The sequence below is a fragment of the Pholcus phalangioides genome, unplaced genomic scaffold, assembly GCF_987345545.1.
Source record: "Pholcus phalangioides strain wild (caught in Gottingen) unplaced genomic scaffold, Ppha-v1.0 ptg000004l_1, whole genome shotgun sequence".
Classification (NCBI taxonomy): domain Eukaryota; kingdom Metazoa; phylum Arthropoda; class Arachnida; order Araneae; family Pholcidae; genus Pholcus; species Pholcus phalangioides.
Window position 1 is genome coordinate 7922097 of NW_028301597.1, and position 24595 is coordinate 7946691.

General features: G+C 37.5%; 1 protein-coding gene across 5 annotated transcripts in view; it reads left to right on the forward strand.

The window, feature by feature from the left end:
- LOC149086517 (uncharacterized) overlaps positions 1-24595 on the forward strand; it is a 183784-nt gene that overhangs the window by 105090 nt on the left and 54099 nt on the right. For 4 of the 5 annotated variants that reach the window (XM_089255975.1, XM_089255976.1, XM_089255977.1 and 1 more), the window contains one exon: positions 15934-16044. The exons of the other annotated variant lie outside the window; for it this stretch is intronic. In XM_089255975.1, the coding sequence (XP_089112101.1) occupies positions 15934-16044 (111 nt within the window). The remainder of the gene's footprint in view (positions 1-15933; positions 16045-24595) is intronic. 5 annotated transcript variants of the gene reach the window in all.

Sequence of the window (24595 nt, forward strand, 5' to 3'; positions counted from 1 at the left end):
CGTTTTGTGGAGGACTAATCAGGCTGGGATCTCAGCCGAAGAAACGGTGTGACGAATGAAAAGAACATTAATGCTCTGGTGCACGGCAAAGTCCTTTTTAATTTTTCCTTGCCTAGCTCCGGGGATTTTCGTGCTACAGGTGCCATTCCAATGCTATTTAGTGTTTTTCAGTATGGAGATCGCATTCCAATACAAAAAACTTGGTGTTGCCATTTGATACTTTCGAAATTTTCTCACTGTAACTGTAACTGTTAGAGTGACACTGTTGTTTTCCATATCATTCTTGAGCGCATACCTCAAAATACCTTATGCCTAAATTTCATTCAGTTTCTGTGAATGGTATGATAGTTCGGGGCCCATATGTCGGGATAGTTTTTTTATAATCGCCCCGTATTTGCATATCAACATCTGCTCTACTTTTTTTTTTTTTACAACAGATACATGTTTAAAAAGTTCTTTCATGCTTGCTATATATAATGTTGATTTCTGTTATTATATTATCTAGACAATCCCAGATATTTAAAACAATATTCTTATTGTACATAACATTAGAATATATATATCCAGCAATCAAAATACTAAATTATCCTAAAATAATTTTTCCCCTGAAAAATTAATTAGTTCATTATTAGTCAAAATTTTTCATTGTTACCACAGTTTCTATTCTTGGGTTACATTTGGTGGTATATTTTTAAATGATAAGTGTTTTTTTCCCCTTCAAAAAGACCTTATAAAAGTAGCCTGAATATACATATTTTTTATATAAAGTATCTTAGTTACTTAAGTTATATTACAATATCAAAATTGCTAATTCTTACCACATTTTCTAACCTTGGGCTATGCATTCTGACGTTCTATTTTTAAAAAATTCATGAATGGGGATTGCATCACAGATCTAAATGTAGTTGTATATTATCTCACAGGGTTTTCTTTTTCTTTTTCCTTCACCAAGAAGCAGCAACAGTAGTGACTGCATTATCATGCTAAGGGCAGATGGTCTTATAATCCAATAAAGACACCAGCTGCCCTTAGAGGACAAAGACCAGTGTACTAGAGAAAAGTCCAACTTTGCTATTTATTGTTTGAATTGTAAAGTAGTGAGGATTAATATGGAAACCAATTTCAGAAATTTCATTTGATATTTTTTTATGTTTAGTGAAACCAATTTCTAAGAAATCATAAATAGTTAGTCTATTATTAGTTTAAAATATAATGAATCATGGTGGAAGGCCACAGCATATAACCTGGCAAAATTTTGATAAAGTAGAGAAAAATGGAAAGATATATGCAAAATGCATTAATTGTGGAGTTATGCGATGTAATCGTGTGGACAGGATGAAGAGCCATATAGCTCTGTGTATTGGAAGGGGCAATGATGTTGAACAAATACCTGATGTACAAAAAGGAACTACATCAACATCTACAGAGTCCACTGCTTCACAGCCTATTTTGTTGGAATCAACAGAACCTGAAATTTTCACTCAAAAAAAGAAGCAAAAAATTGATGACTTCATTGTGAAATCAAATTCTGCTACAACTAAAAAAATTGATTTATTAGTGGCAAAGTTTTTTTATGCCAATAATATCCCATTCAGTGTTGTTGAACATTCAAGTTTCTGCTTTGCGACCTGGTTATAATACCCCAAGTAGAAAAGCTTTGGCTCAGTCATTGCTTGATGAAGTTACAAGAGAGGTTGAGAAAACTGCAGAAGACAATCTCAGTGGAAAAGCTGTAACTTTAATTGAAGATGGATGGAGCAATATTCATAACGATTGTCATAGCTACATGTATACATTCTGAAGGTAAATCCTATTTTCTTGAAGCTGTTGAGTGTGGTGCTATTATGAAAAATGCAGATTACCACAAGCAAATAATTGACAATTCCATACGTTTGGCCCACGATAAATATTCTTGTTAAGTAAAGGCAGTTGTAACTGATAATGCGAAAGTAATGGAGAAAGCCAGGCAACTTTTGCTTAATGAGATTGACCAAAATTTAATAGAATATTGGTGCTCTTCTCATTGGCTCAACTTACTCGGACAAGATCTAACACCTGAAGCTGTGCTCAAACAGGTGGTTAAAATACAAAAATACTTTAGAAACCATCATTTGCCTTCGGGATGGCTTAATGAACATATGGGGTCAATAAAACCCCAATTACCTGGTGATACTCGATGGAAGAGTACACTTACTTGTCTTGAAACATTTTTACACAATAGGCCATTTTTTCAGAAAATAGTAGAAGATCACGAAAATGACATTGACAAAGGAATTGTTATTTTAATCAACAATTATAATTTATACAAACAGTGTAAAGATCTTTCATTCCAACTCAAGCCAATAAGTGTTGCATTGGACATTCTTCAAACAGATACAGCTACAATAGCTGACTCATGCAGTGTTTGGCTAAGCCTTTTCAAAGAAAGTGCTCTTCAGCCTCACATTGAAAAGATACAAAACAGGATGGACCTGATTCTGAGACCATTTCATTATTTGGCATATAATTTGCACCCAAAATATAAAGGTGAAGGACTGACTGATGTGCAAAGTGATTTGGCTCGCACATGGGCAACAGAGAAAATTAACGGTTGTCTGCCATTGCTAATTTCATATGAAGCGGAAGAAACTTCTTTTCCACCTTCTTATTTCAGTGCAGCAGGAAGAATGACAAACCCTGTGATTTGGTGGAAAGGACTTTCTAAATGTAATGCTTTTTCAGCTGAGCCTGCATCTGAACTCATAAAACTAGCAATGCTTTTGCTGTCCAGTCCCGCCCGCTCAGCCTCCATTGAAAGAGTATTTTCTAACTTTGGATTTGTCCATTCAAAACTTAGAAATCGTTTAGGTGTAGAAAAATGCGCAAAATTAGTTACATGTTATCGGATGCTGCGTGGTAAAAATTAACCATACTATTAATTATATATCTATTATAGACATTTGTACCTCAAATTCAAAATCGCAAATTATAATTAATATTCTGTTTCAATTTTAATAAATTAGTGTTTGAAAATGAAACATTGTAATATCGAAGTGCCTCATCATTAAGTTATATATTTATTCTATTCGAAACATCCCAAAGCATTCATTTAGGTTTTTGATGGTTTTTGACAGTTTTTGACGGTTTAAACCAGTTTTTGACAGTTTAAACCAGTTTTTGACACTTGTCACGTCAAAAACTCAACCCTGGTTGAGATAAGTAGACCATTCTTCAAATACAGATAAATACCCCGTATTACCTGTACAAAATACATTCCTATTCATTATACTAGCAAGTTTGAAAGAAACTTAACTTCAGTACCAGCAAGTGAAAGAGATAAAGATTTTCCTTTCCCCTCTAAATCCTCTTCCACAGTAAGAGAGTTGGAATTCTTTTTTTTCCCCCTCCTTTTATTGTTAGCTAAAATTGTTTCTTTCCTGATAAGAAAACGGCTATTCTCAAAAACGGTTATTCAGTTGCCTATCATCAATTGACTGCTTCATCACCTTCATTTTCACTTGCGACAATATTGAAACAAAGTAAAAAAAAGTGAGCGACAGAGAAGAGCTTTTATCAAGCTCAGAAAATGAATCATCTAAATCATCCGTTTCAGAGTTGTAAGAGGAAGATATAAATGATGTAATATGGACTGGTGCAAACTTAATGCAAGAAATCCTCGAGAAATATGCGAGAATATTATTAATATTGCAAATGTGCCGCTAGTTCTCAATGCCTTGCAATGCGGAACATTTTACTGAATTTTCGTAGCCTACTCTGTATTTTTATGGGGACTTTTTCTCATTCTTTTATTTTTCTACTATCGGTTCAATTCACAAATTTAATTTCTACTTCAGGTGTCTTTCTTATATTCATTATAATTTTCAAGTACTTCGTTTACCCCACATCTGTATGTTAGAGAAAATACTTCATTGAAAAGCTATCAAGATTCATTTTGTGAGAATGGTATGAACTCATATGTATATGTTGCAGTAAATATGAAAAATTAGTGATTACCCATAATTGCCAGTTATTATGCGTAATCAACAATCGCGTCGGTATAAAGTAAATTAATTTTCCTATATTTATCACTTTTATCAGTGATTACGCATAATTCCCGAATGTGGTTGATAAATAACATAAATATGGAACAAATCATGCAGAAATATCCCCAAATTCAACCACTTATCAGTTTTTCCCGTACTTGATAATAGGAATTAAATTAAATGAAAATAATGTTATAATGATAAAAACATATAACTTATTATCAATCTTGTAATGTTAGCTATCGTTAGAATGTTGGAATTACCTATTGGGTGAGACAAGTGTTAGAGCAATGGGCAAAATTTGCCTAGGTTTTTCCCTTTTGGGACGCCAAATGATGATGGTGATGATTTGGGTGAGACAATATAATAGGGAAAACAACGTGAACATACAAAAAATTAGAAGAGAACAACAGTTAAATGAGTTTCGGAACTGTATGAAGTTCCTTCTTCAGTAGCAGAGACAAATAGTGGAAAGACAAAATAATCTTTATAGCTGGAGTTACTTGCTGTTCAAGACAAAGAGTCGGACTTTTTGACTGTTTGTCTTGAACATCGGTATTTGTCTATTTATCACCGGGAAATGTGATAAATTTGGAAAATTTAACAAATTTGTCAAAATGGTCTGGAATTATGCATAATAACCAAATTTTTTGCATTTACCATAAAATATAAACGGGGGGGGGGGGGCACGGGTAACTGTATGCACAGCATTTTATTGGCGAACGTTGTCACTAGAGGCATACTCCCAATTAGAAAAAGTATCCAAATATCGAGCACTACTCAGATACGTCATTCATGTTTCAAAAGGTTGTTAGTTACTAAAATAAAACACATTAATTTTTATACGGACACCCTGTGCCCGAAAATCAAGTTAAAAAGTTGTACCCTGTCTGTGTCTCTACTGCAGCCAACAAAAACAAATTCCACGTTTCCACGTGGTAAAACAGTTTACCCACATTCCAATGCTATTTTTCCCCAATTTTTGTAATTCGAATATCTCAGTGAATATTCCACTTGGAAACGTGGAATTTTTTGACATCATAAGGAGAGTCAGGGCAACAACTTTCTAGTTGGATTTTTGGGCATAGTATGTCCGTATAGAAAGTTAAATTTTATATTTTAATAACTATAGCACCCCTTGCAACATGAATGCGTGTCTGTGCATTCACGACTTCAGTAAATTTACAAATTTAAATAAAGCCTCGTTGAAAAAAACGGAACAAATTGTATAAAAAAAGTAATCGGAACAAAAATTACAGGAATGTCCCATAATAGGTGACACATGTAGTCCGAAAAATTGTATGAGACATTCCAGTGGTCCTTGGGTTCAGAAAGGTTGAGAAACGCCGAACTAAAAAATTTGAGTCTTGAAAACGGAATTGACATAGCATTAAATTAAATAGGAGTTTTTTGACTTTTTTTTGCCATAACACAAATCCAACAGAATGATCAACTTTAGAAGCCTTATATTTTGAATCTGAAAGCGCCTATTAAATACCACTACAAACGCCTATAAAAAAGTTTGTACAAACAAAATGTTCGATTTTCATTGTTCGTGAAATTAGTGGAACAGCAAATATAAGGTATATTTATAATTTAGATGGATTTGTATGACCCATTTCTGAAGCCGATGTGATAAGAACCCCTAAAATAGATTGATGATCTAAAAAAAAATCAAGCATAAATTATACGTTCAAGATCTATACACACTTTTCCTCCTTTATTTTTTTAACACCTAAATTATAAATTATCTCATATGCAGAACACCTAAAATACAAATTTTTCAGCATATTTCCATCTATATTTCTAAATAGTTAAACCGGAACAAGTAAATAACTTTCTACTCTGTCAGTACGATTGAGCATGTTTGACAAAAATCCAGAGGTGCACTATTGTTCAGCCGAAAGCATAGAGGCATTAAGTGGGCGTTACACAAATGCCACTTCAGTCAAATCCCTAGCACCCCTTGCTCGATGTCCTGCGGAGCAGAAGGGGGGAAGGGAAAGCATTTTCTAGCTGGCCACTTTTGAAAACATTTTGTTGAAGGTGAAGTGCTTTTTTTCAAACCATTTTGTGAATCTTGTGATCCTCAGAGGGTTAATGCATTTAATCCGGAAATCTTATATTGTAACATTCAAGGCCGACCGTATTCATGAATAGAGGTGGCGCGCCCGAGATTCGCTCTCGCGGCAGTCGTGTTCGAGGGTGGTTCGAACGAAGTTGTTGTGATGTCGTCCACGCATGTTCACGATATCTACATACAAAATGTTCGGAAGCCCGTATTCTGTTGCCTGATTGGTTAATTTAGTAGAGGGTGGTCAGGCCTGGCCATTTATGAGTCACCTGCTGCCCCCTAGTTGCGGCCATGGCCCCCACATCCTGGAGCAGGGCCCTTAGGCTGGTATCTTTTACGGGGCCCCCCGGTCAGACTTTCCACGATTCCTTTTATAGTTAATTTATAGCGTGAAAAAGCAAAAAATTATGAGAATTGTCTCTGGGCCCCAGAGCTAGAGCCCTGTCAGCCTTGCCCATGTGGGGGCAGTGGTTGCTGGCCTGAGATCCCAGCCGTAGGCATATATATATAATATATGAAGTGACGTCATCATGTTCCCCCAGATGTTCAAGTCTATCTCCGCCTATTCTGGTGACCCATGTCCACCCACAATTACGGGTCTGAAAGAGCTCAGGATGATTCTTTTAACTTTTTTATATTTTTCACAGAACAAACTTACTGTGGGGGATGAGACGCCAAACATCCCAGCTGAAGGATGTGTGGTAACTATACATTTTTTGTGTAAGTTTCCGTAAATGTAATAAATCCGGTGATTATGGACCAACATGGCCCCCACAGCCTGAAGCAAGGCCCCTAGGCTGGGATATTTTGTGGGCCCGCAGACCAAACTTTTCATGGGCCCTTCAACAGTGAATTTGTAGCATGAAGGGAAATTATTGTCCGGGGCCCTACCTAACCTTGCGGGGTCATGGCGACCATTATATATTGCATATCATCGTGCCCTTCCCCCAGAACTTGTCTATGTATGCCTTACACGGGTGTAAAAGTGTCATCTCAACACAAACTCACCCGAGTCTGGCGGGATCGTCTTCAAATTTTCTTTAGTGTATGCATGTAAATTCATAGGCAGACCATTTTTAGTCAGATAGGACCTCAGAAAAATCTTGGCCAGACATCCGCCCGCGTCTCAGGTAGCTGTTTAAGATCTGAAGTTCTCTTACATAGCCAGAAATTTTTTCTGTGGGGAGAGAAATCTACCCCTTTCAGTGACCTTGCTTTGACCACATCCAGCATAATGGTAATTCTTGAAATGGTTTCCAATTGGGATGTTGAACAGCACTCTTGGGTGCTAGCAAGCAATAGGCGAGATGAGTTTTAAATCATTAATCTATAGGGAAATTCAAAAAAATCTGTTTACAGCCTTCGCTCCTCAGGACCATTTCATCACCCCCTCAGAAGTTATTGGTTGAAAAGGAGGAAAAAATTTAAGGTTTGGGAAACTGGGCTGATCACTTCTCCATGGTGTCAGAAGTGTTTCAATCATGTGGGTGATTGTCTTGAGCTTCACATAGGAAATTTTTTTATTTCTGAATCGATTCTGGAATTATTTATTCTAATAATTCAGGATTCTCATCAATCTTATCTCTAGGAATTATCTCTATCATTAATTCTGAATTTTCGATTAGTTTTGGAATAATTTCTTAACTAAATTTTAGATTTCTTTCATTCATTCCTGGAATTATTTCCTTCATTTATTCTAGAATTATTTCTTTTATAAATTCCGAAATTACAGTATTTATTTCTTCTTGCATAAATTCTGAAATTACTTTCTCATTGATTTTGAAATTATTTCTTCAATTAATTCTCTGGAATAAATCGTTTTTCAATGTTTTCAACTATTTTCAGAAAATGATCAGCGGGCCACACATTGAAGACTCTTGGTATATAACGGAAAGGCTATACACTATACAGTACCTACCATAGCGGTTTCTTTGTTTGTCACATCTTTTACTCTAAAAATAATGGTTTTTCCCTCCTCGTCATCTCTGATTATTTTATAACACTAATTACTGGGAAGATCCTCCATTGCGATCAATGTGATTTGGTCCTGAGAAGCGCCTTTTGTTAAATTAATAAAATTAAGCGTAAGATTAAAAATTTAAAAGATAAAAATCGAAAATGGGAAAAATAAAGCAAGAAAATTTGCCGAGAGAAATGTATAAAGAACGTGATGGTAACCTCTCCCAACAAAATTTCCTTTTTGACTAAATTTTTCTCACGTATTCCAAAAAATATGCTGCCATCTACCGGCGAAAATTAGTCAAGTATTTTACAATAGAAAAGTATTGCATTGCATTAATATTTTTTTCAAAAAATTCTTTTGCTTGTAAACTCTCAAAATTTCCCACAAATGCTAAGAAATTTCCCACTTGGCCAAATTTTGGCCAATTTTTCCCACGAATATGAGAAATTTCCCACGTGTTCGTTTTCAATCTGAAAAGAATTCATCGCATCGGCTGTTTCGAAATTCACGGAAGTGTTCGTCGAGTGTGAAAATGTTTAATGTTCTTTTTTTTTATGTTGTTCCGCACGTCTCAAAAGTGTAAATTTTTTTTATTGTTATTGAAACATTCGTTTATATATAGTGTGACATGGCTTATTTAGCAAAAGGAAAGAAGCAAGACCTCATCATTCTAGCTCAAGCATTGGGAGTAGCAGTGTCAACCGACATGACAGTCATTCAGATAAAATCTGCAATAATCAACCACGACGATTATGATTAGGACTTTATGAAAGAATTCCTGCTAACTGTCATAGATGAGAGAATTTTGGACTCTAAACGCCAAGATCAACGGGAACAAGCCACGCTTCAAGCGGAAAAGGAAATCGAAATCCGAAAGTTGGAAATGCAATTCGAACTTGAAAAACTCAAACTTCAACCCGAAGTCGCTTATAACAGAGCCAGCTCTGTGTCAACGTCACCAGAACTTATATTTGAACTTCATAAACTGCTCCCGAGTTTCGATGTTCAAAAGGATGACATATCCGTGTTTCTATCTCTCGCTGAACGGCAACTCAAATTGACGAAGGTCCCTGAAGAATTTTGAGTATCCCACCTCATCACAGTCCTGCCGAGTAGTGTAACATCGCTCATCACACAGGAACCTGAAGATAAAGCATCTGATTATCAACATGTAAAAGGGGTCCTCCTGAAACGTTTCCGATTATCTGCTGAAAAATTCCGTCAACTGTTTGCTACTCACAAGAAATCGAAAGACAGTACTTGGCGTGACTACTATTTCGAGCTCAGGTCATTCTTCGAGAACTGGTTAACTGAATCGAACATCACAACTTTCCATGGGTTAAAGGACTTGATCATCACTGACCAGATGAAAAAGAAAGTCCCTCCTGAATGCAAAGAGCATCTAATGGATGAGTGGACAGAAGTAATCTTACCCACTGTTCTTGCCGATAAACTAGATGCCTATGACAATATCAGAAGTATTTTCAACCGAAACAATTTTCCGAATAAACCCGAACAAGTTCGTCAAACTGTGCAACCCCAAAAATCCGTACCTTTTCATTACAGATCGCCTATCGTTTGCTATGGATGTCGTATGCCAGGGTTCATCAAAGCAAAATGTCCAAATTGCTCTCCATCGACTGCGACAGCTGTGAAATCACCAAACAACGCTATTTTGTACAGCTGTCAACCCACAGACGCTCAGGTATCACTACCGCTGATAGAAATTCAAGTATGTCAAGATCGTGGTCTCATATGTATCGACACAGGTGCGACACACTCTGTTGCAGGGGAACTCTTATACAAGCTTTTCCTGAGTAAAAATATACCAATGCACAGTGCCACCACGACTATTTGTCTGGCTGATGGTAACCGGTCTATCAGCAAGGTCTATGAAGTCAAAGTACCTGTACGCGTTGGAAATCAAACTATTGATACCACCTTTTTAGTGTTTCCAGAAGCAAAGGGAAACCGATCGCTGCTGGGATTAGACTTCCTGACGGCAGCAGGCATCGCTGTGGATCTAAAAAGGAAATGTTGGTTTTTCAGTGACACTCCCCATCACCAATTCTCATTCCCACAGCTTCCAGCGGCTGATTGTGCAGTATCAGAATCAGTGGACCTCATGCATTCATACCGATTGCGTGCTGACGAGGGAAGATATTTGACTCCCGAGCAAAAGCGTCAACTTAGCGCCCCGCTAAGCGAACATCAGGATGTCTTCAAACCAGGGGGAGAGCCTACTCCATTCGTTCAACATCATATCAACACTGGTAATAGTTCACCAACACCTGTGTCTCAGTACCGAATGTATCCAGCGAAAACCAAGAGGGGTCGCAAGCCTGTCCCGCCTCGACTCGTGGACATCCGAAGCCAGAGAGAAAGGGGACGCAAAAAGGTCGAAGCCTTGATAGAAACAACAGTTATGCCTGGAAAAGACGATGCAAAGAAACAAAGGGTCGCCGCGAATCCTCCGCTCGATGCCAGATATTTATTCAGATGTCACGTCTGCCAGTTCGTTCAGAAGAGTCAGTTTCAGAGACGCGTTGACGAGCAACACTCAAAAAACCATTCCATGTCCACAAAGTCACCAACTTCAAGCAGCTGCAATGTCGTGTCCGCCAGTCGCTTGCAGGCTGCATACGTTTGCGGAATCTGCCGGTCCACATTCAGTCGGAAATTGCAGATGATAAAGCACATCATGACCCACATGAACGAGGCGTACGCCGAGGAAACGACAGCGTCATTGCCAGAATCGCGGCAGCCGATTCGCGTCCAGGTGATCATCTGTCAATACTGTGAGATGATCTTCGAGGACGAATCCGTCTTCCAGGATCACGTAGAGTTCCACAAGACGAAAGAAAAAGACGAAAACTGTAGACGCTCATTGCCGAAGTGCCAAAATTATGCAGTGTCCCAGAGATCTCCATGTAGACATGATGTGGCCAGTACATCTTCACCTCAGGTATCACTTGGAGTGAATCATACATCAGCAATTTCGACCTTGCAAAAACATTGCACAGACACCGGTGATGCCTATGCGGTGACGAGGCCGCACTACGAAAAAGTTGTAGATTGATCTACCTACAAGTCATTGTTCTCATGAAGAATGAACTATATATATATATATATATATATATTATTTTTGAAAATGTGATTTTTATTTTTTTTGCCCTCCACTATTGAAATGTGTTCGTCAAATATTTTTGATTGTTTATATGCACCGTATTGTTTATGTTTGAAGACTTCCTGGTTTCATACCGAGATGGTTTCATGAAACCAGAGGAGGAGTCTGTAACGGTCACAGCCGACTGTATTCACGAATATAGGTGGCGCGCCCGAGATTTGCTCTCGTGGCAGTCATGTTCGAGGGTGGTTTGAACGAAGTTGTTGTGATGTCGCCCATGCGGTGTGTATGTTGTCGTAAGCCGGATTTTTTTCCCCCCAGATGTAAATTTTCAGTCCCTTGAAAATAAAAATATAGTAGTTTCAACCCTACGAGGCTACAATATTGAAAATTATTGTTGTCGTTAAAATCTTTGTTTTAGTCCTTTCATTTTGTCGGATCAACCCCGTGGTGTTTTTGTTTTGGTTTCATGTTCTAGTTTTAGTTGGCCCCTCATGATACGATTGGATAAAAGTTTAGATGACGCAATTTGCGTGACAAATTAGAGGGTGCGCTTTCTCAAGCCCCGCCCATCACTCGATTTTTGGAGGCGTGCAGTTCATTTGCACCAGTGGCTCAAGAAAGTGTGGTCCCTCGCGAATAAAAGTTCCCCCCATGAAACTGGAAGATCCCCTGAAACTTATAGTCCCAAGTCACTCAAACCCATGGCCCCACATGGGGGGGGGGGGGGGGGGCTGACAGGGCCGGAAGTCAGGGGGCCCGTGGGAAAGTCTTTTCGATTTTTTTTTCCTTTCAGATATGTCCCATAGAAAAATAGGCAAATAGACAGGACTCTAATCAGTCATATCAATTTTTACTCGTATGGACGGATATTTTGAATTATGTACCTTCTATTCTCATTGCAATTTTTTAACAGTACACATGTACAAGTAAACGAGAAAAAAAAAACCAAAAAAGAAATGGAAACGAAGAAAAGAACAATATACAAGGGGGGCCCTGCTCTCGGATGACAGTCGTTCCCCTGGAAGGAAGAAAAGACATTGTGATGGTCATGGCTACTGACGTATAAGGACACCGGCATTTTGTATGTGTCCTCAGGGCTACAGCGTGACCCCTGCTGTTTCAGTTCCTAGAAGGCCATAATGTCTGGAAGGAATGAAAATTGGCATAAACAGATTTCGCATTCCACAGTGAAATTGCCTTTACCGATAAAGCACATGAACCCCCCCCCCCCCCCCCCACAACATCCTGGAACAGGGGGGCCCGTAGGGTGCACTATTCAGCGGGCCCCCTCTATAGTGAACTAACATTGAAAAAAAAAAGACAAAAAATGACAAGAATGGTATAGGCCCCAGGCCTGAAGCTCCACCAACCCCACTCTCGTGGGCAGGCCATGATACTGAGACAGCTTCGCTGCAAGCTTTTGCACACAATACAGCGAATCCCGCTTATAGTTTCCTCCTTAGTGTGACTTATTTTCCTCTCTCTGGTGCCAACTCTTATTACTAATACTCATCGAGATTTCTTGTTTAAGCTTTTTCCTGCAAAAATCATTGTACGGAATGGCTATTAAATGGCATGTGTACTGAATCACGTGATTTCGCTCACGGCCCCTCTAATAATCCCCTCCCTCCCCCAGTCCGAACAAATCAAGGTGTTTTTTCCTTGCTTCTGAAAAAAAGGCTACATTCCGCATCGCCCTTTTTTATTCGCTGTACTGTCTTGAGGACACATCTCCCCTGAAAACTTCTATTCACAGACGACATTGTTGGATCGCTTAAACAGAAAAATATTTACGGTTCGCGTCTGCAAAAATACAGTTGTTCAAAATCTTTTAGTAAAATAGTTGAACGAGTTTGCGTACATAAAGGATTAATTTTTTTTCCCACGTGGATGAATCCTACGGTTCTAGCCCAAAAGAACGGTAAGCAAAGCTAAAAATGTAAGTTTTTGTAAAATTTTTATTTTGAGCATTAAGAGTTAAGGGCTCATTCAAGTATTATGTCAGCATTGAGGGAAGGGGCACGGGGGTTTCGGATTTGTTGACTTTTGAGGGGGGGGGTGTCAGTGTTTTGCTGACTTTTGTTGACGGGAGGGGTCAAAAATGGCTAAAAATCTGCTTACGTAATACTTGAATGGCTCCTAACTATAATAAATCTATGTCCGAAGAGTTAGGCCCTGCCTTTGAGACCAGATGCGATGTTTGTTAAATTGTGTTTCATAAAGTTTAAAACGCTTATTTTTAATAGGTCATATCTACTAATTACAGAGTTACCTCGTTCACCACTCAGTTATACGATTTTCACGTTTATACGAGGTTTCGCTTTGGTCGCAATTGGTTTCTATACATTTTAATGTTAAAGTAATTCATTCATTTATTTAACGTGTAACCTCAATTATTTGACGTTTCCACTTCGACTCAACCTCGTAAATTTTTGAAAAAAAAAAAAAATTTTTTTATGCAGTGAAAACGCGTTGCTGCAACAGTTCTTCTTGCATATTGTCACCGCAAAAGACATAAATTTTAGGGTGATTGCTGACGTATACAAAAATTGCCAGTGAGATGGCTAATGGCCATTTAGAGTGAACACTTAGGTGATTTGTTTATTGTTTGTTTCTGAAAATATGCAGATGTGGCGAGTCCCGATGAAATGCGTTTCAATTATTTTGACGGCCATATGTCCTTTCAGAATTTTTTTTTCTCCCAATGTTTTCAGCGTTATCCCCCGAGAGGGTGAGAAAGTCTACTGCAAGCATTTGGAGGGTACAGGTCTGCCGAAAAGCGACAGATACTGTAATGCACAGTAAGTTCTATCAATCATTTCCTGTAGAATTTTCTTTCGATGTGGTGCTTTGCTTGCTGACAGGGCCATTTTAAAAGCATCATGGGCCCCCGGGCCAGTTGATTTTTTTGGGGCCCAACCTGGAGAATTCTCGAAAATTTCAATTAGTTCCCATTTTTGTGAGGTTTCTCTTCTCTTGAGGCCCCCGGCCATGCTTGGGTGAGGCCATGCGTTCAGACGGCAATGCTTGCTGACTGTGTCAAATCCGCCGTTCGTAATGTCGAAAAAACAAAAAACTCTCTCTCTAAAAAACTGGAAATTTTGGAAGAATTCAACAAGAATTTTAAATTAATAACGAAAGTTCATCTTGCACATCTTGCAAATGAATATTCTCGTTTCAAGTTTTTGAAACGATTATAAAGCAGAGAAACAAAATCAAAGAGCAAGCTCCTGATTGAAGTCATCTACTGCCAAAAAAAAATCAGGGTCCAAGATGGGAGAAATTTTTGCAAGTCGAGAAGATTTTGTTGCAATTTTGTACCCAATGTCGTGCCTCAAAGGTAATGTTGTGCTAAATTTTATTTCTTTAAATGATTTGAAATGTGATTTAATTTCGTCTCAAGTATGAAATGATATTTTTTAGAACAGTGTTGGAATGCAATCAAACACATTAAATTTTATAACATTTTATATGACATGAATGTTGCTCTTCACTTGTTAATACAAGATATACAGAAGACTGGATGTTGTGAAGATATTTATTATTTTAGATGTTAATTTTTTTTTTTTTTTTTTTTAACATCTAAAATAATAAATATCTTCACAACATCCAGTCTTCTGTATATCTTGTATGAGCATTTTATATGTATGGGGGGGGGGGGGAATAATTTTTTAAAAAGGCTCAGTTATTCGACTTTGACTTACACATTTATAAAACGTTTTGACCCGGCCTCTTGAACGTCGTATAAGCGACTGTACCAGAATTGTCAAGTTGTTTAATTGAATAGATAGAGTGAACATAAATATTTGAATTATTTCAGTTCAATTTTGCTGGCTGGTGCTTCGGCCAAGGCCAATGAAAATAGTTTTTATTATTATTACTTTCATTAACTCTTTTATTCACAAAATTATTATTTTTGGACGCCTTAAGGGAATCGCTTCGTTTTAATAAAAAAAAAACATTGTATAGAATAATTTCACGTTAGAGCAGGGCAGCTGTTTAACAAAGAATATTTTCGAAAACCTTTGTCAGGGTCACTGCGGTGGTGGCCCTGACAAAGGTTGGAGGCTCACAGTTTGAGAACCCGTGCGTTAGAGGATTGATCTTTGATGTTCTAAATCAGTGGTTCTCAACTGGTGCTCTGCGGAGCCCTTAGGGCTCTTTTTGGACTGCTTTTCCTAAACTGCAGTCCTACTTCAATGGCCATTTTGAACTTGTCAAACAAGGCTAGTATTGTTATTTATAAGTCATGTGATACGAAATATATACAGTTTTGTGTTTAATACCGCTGTTTCTTTATTTTGTATTGCTCCTGTGACACTGGTACAATTTTTTTCTGTGAATTATTGGATATATTCAAAAAATCAGTTATTCGAACACCCCCAAGTCCCCAATTTTTTGTGATAATCAATGCTCTACTGTAGTTTAATTTTTTGGGAAAAAAAACTGATTTTTATCAACCACAATAGAGGGTCTGAATTTTTAAATTTTATCTGCAGAAGTGCTTGAATTGTCTTTGAATTTTTTCAGTTTCAAAGAGTATGAACCATGTAATCAGCCTGATATTTTTTGTCTTATGTAATGAGCCCATATACTAGCTAAGCAGAAGATTTCCATTTGTTTGTTCAGTACAGCCTGATTTTACTTTATCGTAGTAAGCCTTGTCTTGTGCCAGCTTTTTGAAAAATTTTAATCTTATGATTTTTATCATTTAAAGGATGAAATTATTGATTTTTAATTCCAGGTGATTGTCAATTCCATAAGTTGTATGCAGATATTCAGCAAGCCAAAGCTAAAGAACAAAATTTGTTGTTGCATATTTTGGACCTAGAAAAGCTGTTTAATAACAAAACAGGTGTGGATGTTATCCTTTGAATTACCATTACTGCCAATTAGTTTGGTACAAAAACATCGAAATCATGGCTAGTTTTTTTAAAAAGCCTGGTTTTATTTAATTAATAGTTTACAGTAGATTTATTGATGTTTAGATAACTGGTTTATGTCATGAAATAATTGAATGAAAGTAATGGAATCAACTGCAGTAATCTGTCAAATTATTTGTGTTACTTATTTGCCAAAATGTCAACTGATTCTATGAATTATTTTGAATAAGTAATAACACTACTGAATACTAATTTTATTGCTGAAGATATTTCAGTGGTTTAGGGTGACTTTGGGGTGCTGAATGTGAATCAGGCATTAGTTTTGTCAGGTTGGCTCTACTTTTTGAGATAAAGTGAAAATTTAACTTCAATAGCAATGCTTTAAGCATAAGTCTTAAGATTTGACTTCTCAGGAATTGACCTTCAACCCTTCTTTAGGGACAGCCAGAAAAGAGAGAAGAGAAATCTATTCCTTTTTGAGTAAAGCCATTCAAAATGTACATGGGAAGGTTTTAGCAATCGTTGTAACACCTTAAGTAAAGTTATACACTTCAAGTTTGCACTCCATCTTGACAAGTAAAGAATGGCGGGGCAAAGTTGATCTTTTAAAATACATTTGCGTTTAGCGAAAAAATGACAATTGCAGAATTTTATAAAAATGTTGAATGTATCAAACTTCTATCAAGCAATTTTTTCATGCAGCCTGACTTTAGTCCCAAGTTCATGTATATTTTTTCAATTGTCAGAAATAAGTTGTAACAGCAACCCCCAAGCTTAATAAAATTTGCTGTTTCAAGTGTGTTTATTTTCCTGATCATTTTGACCCCAATTTCTTTGATTTAACAAATAAAATGATCAATTTTGTCTGATTCATTAAATCAGGATTCAACTACAATAATTCTACAATAATTTTTGTAGCCATACTTTTTCACCCCTGACTCGCATTATAAAAAAAGGAAGTCACTTTTTTAGAGTTACATAAATCTGAATATTTCTGTTCTCCTATAAAGAATTTTTGAAAATTAATTGCTAAAATGAAAGGCTGACATTACTAAGATATTTTTCATGTAAAAAAATAAGCTTTTAATGTGATTTGAATAACATAAATCATTTTTGAGGTGTGCCTGAAGTTACATTTGTGAATTTGGATATTGTTGATGATTAAATACTTTAAAGTGTGAAAAGTTAATTTTAGCTCATGAATCTTTTCATTCTATATTTAAATATCATTGTATGTATAAGGTAACCTCCATTCTTTCTTTTCTTTTTTTTTATAGCAACCATTTTTGAAAAAAAGTAGTTAGTGTATGAGTTTTTTTTTTCTTTTCTTTTTTCATTGAGAACATCTTAAAGTTATGAATGTCGGCTTATACGCGGGTCAGTTTTTGACTAAAAAAATTCAGCCTGAGTTTTATCGACTTCCTCTCCCATAGCAAAGAGCACTAATTCTAGCCTGTAAAGTCAGTTCGACCTGGCCCATGCAAAAACTAAAAAAGGAATACTTCAGGCAAAAAGGCACTAAAAATGCCTAAGAAAGGCATTGAAAATTAATGGTAAAAAAAAATAACTAAAAGCTACAATATCTAGGGTCCGAAAATTGGCTGAAATCTTGCCTTCACTCATTTAATCTCTGTTTCAATAATAGATTATAACAATTGCAAGTTAATTTGATATTATCATGCGAAAGGAAAAGTGTTTGTGGTCCCTCAAGGTTGGGTCTAGAGATGGAACGAATATTCAGCGTATTCTGCCCTTTTACAGAATATTCGGTTTGGCCGAATAATACTTAGGTATTTGGCCAAATATCTGTGTAGATCTAAGCACGACAAACTAATTAAAAAAAATTATGTTAATTCAAATTTTTCATATAAATTAACAGTTTACTGATGATATTTTATTATGTGGTGCATAGCTTCGTGTAGCTAGTTGTATGGTCATTGATTTTCTGTATATATGGTGATTAAGAAAGAATCATCTGATTTCAAAATGATTCTACACTTGAAATCCGCCATTAGAAAAATGGTTCATAAACAGGGTGTCTACCATTATGGAAAGAAATGTCACGAAGTCACGGAATGAGAAAAGGTCACGGAAGTCTCGAAAAAGTCATAAAATTTGAGTGGAGGTCGTAGATTTTTTGATTCTTCTGAGGGCTTTTTTAAAATTTTTTTCCCTAAAATCTAGGCTTTGGAGAAGCTGTGGCATTCAATATTTTTTCTTTTCTCAGGTTTTATTTCTACTTTCTTTGCTCCGGAGAGATGGATGTGTGAGTAGCAACAGAAAAGAACAATGCCAATGTGTAGCCACCCTACATTGGGGCAGACATTATATGGGTGGGGCAAAAAAGTTATTTAGACTGGACAAGAATTTTCTCTGCTTGTCCAGACCTTTCAACATCTGTAATATTCCCCCAAAAGCAATGTTCTCATGATCGCGCGATAATTCTTAGAGGATGGGGACTGTAATAGCAGCAGGGAGTCCTCTTGGGAATAATATTGGTTTTGTGTAGAAAGGACATGATTTTTCCCTCACATCGTGGAGCAGGGCTGTTGAATTCTTGGCGGGTCCTCAAGCCAGAGTTTTTGCTGGGTGGGGCTCTGTAATGAATTTATGTCATGAAAAAACAATAATGGTGATTGTCCCGGGCCTTAGAGCAGCATGTCAGCTTCATCCTTGTGAGGGGCCATATGAAAGGGCAAAATTTTTTCCCCCGCGTAGGAAGGAAATTTTTTTTTTTTAAATCATTTTTGTTTATTTTTTGATCACGTAGATCTTTACCAACTAGCTATAGCAAATGCCGATATTGTACAGTATGAAAAAAACAAACAATGATGGTGATTGTCTGGATCCTCTGGGCTGCAGCACTGTCAGCCCATCCTTGTGGGGCCAGGTTTGAAAGGCACTAATTTTTTCCCCATGGAGGAAAAAAGTTGTTTTTTTTAATAATTATCATTCATTATTTTTAATCGCGTTGATCTTTACAGAGTAGCTATAGCGAACAAAGAAATCGTACAGTATACGTGTGTGACAGAATGAGAGAGTTCAAGAGAAGACAGACATCAGATTCATTTGCCATTAATTGTGTTGCGACGCAGCATTTAGGCCGAATTTAAAGGTGTACCACAGTATTTTCAAAAGTGTGCGTCGTGGCTCCTAGGAATGTTGTGGTGAGCTGAAAGTATTGATTTGTGCCCCTATTTATGCTTTGAAGTGGTTCTTTTACATGGTGAAAATATCCGCTGAACTTTTTGGGAAGCCGCTGTAGAACCATGAATTATGCAAGGGAGGCAGCTGACGAAAGAGAACCGTTGGAATATGGTGACAAGCTTGAGATCTAGACCGACACCTAGGCATGACGGTAGAGCAAATAACAAGCGTCTAGTATTGGAATTCGAAAAATGTGAATAGGAAAAAGAATATAGGAAATCCGTGCTTTGGAAGGACCCTTGGTTTGTCTAGTGCAGTGTTTCGCAACCGCCGAACCCCGGCATCTGCCAAACCAGGCCGTGAGTGGTTTTATTGTTTCATTTTTACCCATTTTATTTTCCATTACTGTTGTATATGTCCAGGCCTTCCAATCAAGAAAGAAAATCAACCGTGCCGCAGGATTACAAAGGTTGTGAACCACTGGTCCCATATACTGCAGTAGGGTTCCCTAAGCTGAGATATTTGGCGGGCTCAGGCCAAAATGTTCACGGCCCCCGTATAGCGAATTTATAGTGTGGAAAAACAAAAATGAGAATTATCTCATTTACGGTCCCTGGGCTGGAATCCTAGCAGCCCCCTACTGTGCTTTCCTCCTAATTGGAAAATCGACTATGTACCCTTACACAATGGTTTCGGCTTTCATATATAAGAAACGTTTCTTGCAATTTTTATGTTTGTCTATACTCTGCAATGCAATCAGTAAAGAAATGGGCTATGTCTATAAAAGGGAAGTGCTATGTCCCCAAAATGAGGTACAAACTGACGGTACCAACTGCACAATCCCAAAAATTGCTGTAACTGCTTAACGCTTCTGGGTACATTAAATTGTTGAACAACTGCAGTTTGACTTGGCTTTACGTTTCATCTTTTTCTTGTTAAGTTGACACCCAAGTATTCTAACTCTTTTTTGAATAGACTACATTCCGGCTTCAGGGTTAAACCCGCATTTTGTCAACATGAAAAAACACTTTCTAAATTTTTTAAGCGAGACTGAAAATCAGGACTATGGACCACACACACACAATATTGCCTAAATAAAACTCTGCATATTTACCAACCAGGTGATCCAGAATCATGGTCGTCATGCGTTGGAACGTGGCAGGGGCATTGTTAAGCCCAAAGGGCATCACTTTAAATCGGTACATACCTGAATCAGTGATAAAGGCAGTTTTATCTCGATCTTCTAGCCTCACTGGAACTTGCCAATACCCGGATGCCAGATCGAACGTAGAGACAAATGCTGAGTCACCTACTCGTTGCAAAATGTGATCAATGCAGGACAATGGATATCGATCAGGTGCTGCGATTTTATTGAATTTTATGTAATCAACTACAAACCTCCAATCCCCAGTCTTTTTTTTGATAAGGAAACAAGGAGAGCTCCAATTTATAGAGGTGGGTTCAATTATATCATCTTTTAACATTTGCTGAACCTGTTCCTCAATCAATATTTTTTTAAATCGCGGAAGAGAGAACTGTGGACGAAAAACTGGTTTTCCATCGGTAATGATCTTATGTTCGATCATTAGAGTTCTGCCAGGTACATTTCTAAACAAATTTTGATAACTATTCAACAAATTCAACAATTGATCTTTCTGATCGGGGTCAAACTTTGAACCAAGTTTTTAATTTTTTCATGATCAATTTTCCCCTTATAACACAAGAGACCTCTTTTAATTCGCGAGTTTTAAAATCAACTACGATCTCAGCTTGATTCAAAATATCATTACCCAACAAAAATTTGAATGGAACTCTAGTGAGTACAACCAAATCAGTGTTGACAATACTATTATGTATTTCAACCTGTGCTTTAAGAACTCTGATAGGTCGGCAATACTCATCAGAGGCCAATCTAAAACTAACCCCTTTATAAGGTAGAATTTTATGTTGATTTAAACTCAATTGTCGAGCTAGATCTAAACTGATCACAGAATGATCGGCGCCAGTATCGATGATCGCATTAACAAAAACATTGTTGATCCTTACAACGGGAAACAAAAAATCCAATGGAGGGGATTTTTTTTGATGAACGGGCACAGTACCCCCTTTTAGGTACCTGAAGAAGAGTTTCCCCGATTTTTTGATCATTTAAGGGACATCTCCAACCTGATTACAATAAAAACATCTTATTGTTGACGGAAAGTTATTAGATCTTGTGATTGCGTTATTCGTAGACCTACCATGCCCACGTGATTGAATATTCGGAACAAAATAAACTCATGATTGTGAAAACTGGTCTATCATTATAAACGAATGTTGTAAGGTCGTTGGTTTCCTCACTTCAAGAAAACTCTTGACCGGATAAGGAAGTTGTGATACAATTAATTCAATCTTTTCTGCTACGGGAACTGACAAATCAAAAGACTAAAAAAAATTAATTTATGTAGGACGAAATCTTGATACGATCCCGAAGAATAAATTTCCGAAAATAACGCTCGAGCTAACTCAACACGAGAATGATACTTTGAGAATGTTTGCAATAACAAATTCTTGAATTTTTCCCACAATTGATCACGTCCTTCATGTCTCCCACTCATATTTTCCATTATTTTGCCACCATGATTGCGTTCTGCTTTCAAACGTGCTAACAATCAGTTCAACCCTATTGAGTATATTACACAATGCAAAATAAGACTTACATTTAAGTAAAAAACTTCGAACATCTTCATTTTGCCCAGAAAATTTTAAACTTCCCCAACCCCACTGAACTGGAAAATTCAGAGCATTACTAGGGTTAAGTGGAACTACCAGGGGAAAGATCACCCGAGTCTCATTAGCAGGATTACCAGGATTAATCCCATCGACAGGATTAGAAAAAGACATATTTGAATCAACAATAGGATTCGTATAAGACATATTCGAATCTACGCAATCTGGTTCAATTTGAACCAACACATATCGACTGTCCATATTTCTAGGCGTACTATGATCCATACCAAAAAATAAAATATAACTTCAAATGTATAAATGTCTCAGTTCAATATATTTCCAACTACTGTCAAAACTTAAACCTGAATCGGTCGAGCCCCCAATTAAGTGCAACGTGTTTAGTTCACTCCCAGATTCTACTTTTAACTTTGAGTTTAACTTTAAGTTTTTTGACAGCAAAAAGAAATAAGTCAATACCAGAATTCAAATAGAGATATTTATTCAATCACAAGAAAAGTAAACATTGTACACAAAATTGACTTAAAAACTTTCTATTAAAAATTTAATATAACGTTAAATAAAGAACATTTAAATATATCACCGAGACATTTTTCACATATTGCACTTATCTGAATGTGGTCCGGAACTTCAGCATACGACTAGAGATAAGTCACCGTTTCCACACGACTTCCAAAGTCCAGTTTTGAAGTGGACGTCCGGTGAGTAGTAGACCGACGGAGGCCAATTCACATTGGTCCCGAAGTGGACGAGGCGTGCTGGTGGACGTTTCACCAAATTTCGAGACGCACTGTCTAGAATTGGCACAACATCAGGCCAAGAAGAGAACCCGGCGGGGCAGGTGATGCAAGTCCGTAGGAGAAACGAACATCGGACGTCAGCCCAGAGAGTGCCAAGGGCCTATGAATGCAGGAGGTTGGAAATCAGGCTGCGATGAGGCAGATGTTGAGAACAGCCATAGTCAACCCATCCATCGTACGTGGTTGGCGATACCAACTAGATCAGGAGTTCTAGGTGTAAAGGCATTTCCGTTGTCACTTAGCTAAAAGAGCTAAGTCACCGCTCATATGTGAAGCTACTATTTAAAAGAAGTTCGGACCTGCCAAGACACAAATGCAAATTAGAAAAACATCACAGGATACGTTTCCAAGCCTAAGGCTAGATGAAGTTACGTTACATTTAATCTGATTAGCGAAAAACTAGCACCACTGTGCTACAACATCGAAGAACTGAAGTCGTAAAATGAGTGAGGTGAAATGAAACGCAATGTAAACGTTCGACAAACATAACCCGTATTTATACGAATCATGAAACAAATATTCTTGGTACACTTGGACCACGGGAACACTTCGTCCTAACAAGAAAACTATTAGGTCACAACGTATACTTTGACATAATTTACATATAATTTCAGAATATTAGTGTAAACAATAAATTAACGTTTCGCAACATGCAAGGTGAACTGGCCAGGTTCACCCAACACTACCAACAACAATCGGGAAAGTTTACCAACGGAGGACCGCGGCCATCCGCCGGCAAACAAAATACTTAAGTTTACAACATAAAACTTATGGTTAAACATACAAAAGGACACAACCTCCAATGAGACCAGGGGACATCTTTCCTGGGAGGCACCAACAGATTAAGTGGTTAAGAAAGTAATATCACTGAGAGATTTATTTAGGTGGGACATTAGCAGCCCGACCTGCAGTCTCATCCTCGTCAAGCAACTGGAAGACTCCACGCTCCAGCCGAATGACTAAGCTGACAAATTAGCCCATACTGGAATGCTAGCGAGACCTTCTGTGGTTTCCGGTAGCTAAGTGGTCCCTGGGGGTCTAAAGGTAAGCACTCTCTGTTGATATTAGGATTATTGAAGAAAAACATGACCCGGAGGCTGTCATGTTACAACAGGGGGGGGGGGACAATAAAGATGATTGCTGTTCTCCCTCATTATTTAAAAAAATTATTGGCTTATATATAGAGCAAAAGGTGGACATTAGTTCCCTCCCCACCTTGTTAGGGAAACCAGGGTGTCCACCATCACGGAAAAGTCATGGAATAAGGAAAAAATCATGGAAAAGTCATAAAATTTCGGCAAAGGTCACAGATTTTCAAGTTTTTTTTCTGAATCACTTTTTCTGGGCATTCAGTATTTTTCTTCTTTCTCCTTTTCTTTTCTCTAAGCTTTTTTTTTGCTGTGGTGGTGGATGGGTAAACAAAAATCAAGAGAGGCATTATCTGTTAATGTGTATATTGGGGAAAAGGATGGGTAGGGAGAAAATTTAGCTGGATGAACAAAAAGAACAACTTTTTCTTTGTTTGTTAGACCCTTTCAACATCTGCAATATTACCCTGAAGCAGTGGACTAAAGACCTCTTTAAGGCCCTTCGCACTATGACTGGGGTCCAGTAATCCTCCTTGAGCCTCGGGGAAACAATAATTTATGTCTTTCAATACTAGTCATAGAATAATGACCGAATGGGAGGTTTTCTCCCCTACCAAGGGTCTTCCTTTGAAATTTCTGCAAAAGTAGAGGAAAAAGTGACACCAGTTGCCGATAGCATTTTGCTGTATATATCCAACAACATTTTTATTATCTTTCACCTTTTATCTGACTGCATGGGAACCCAGTCATAGTGCGAATGC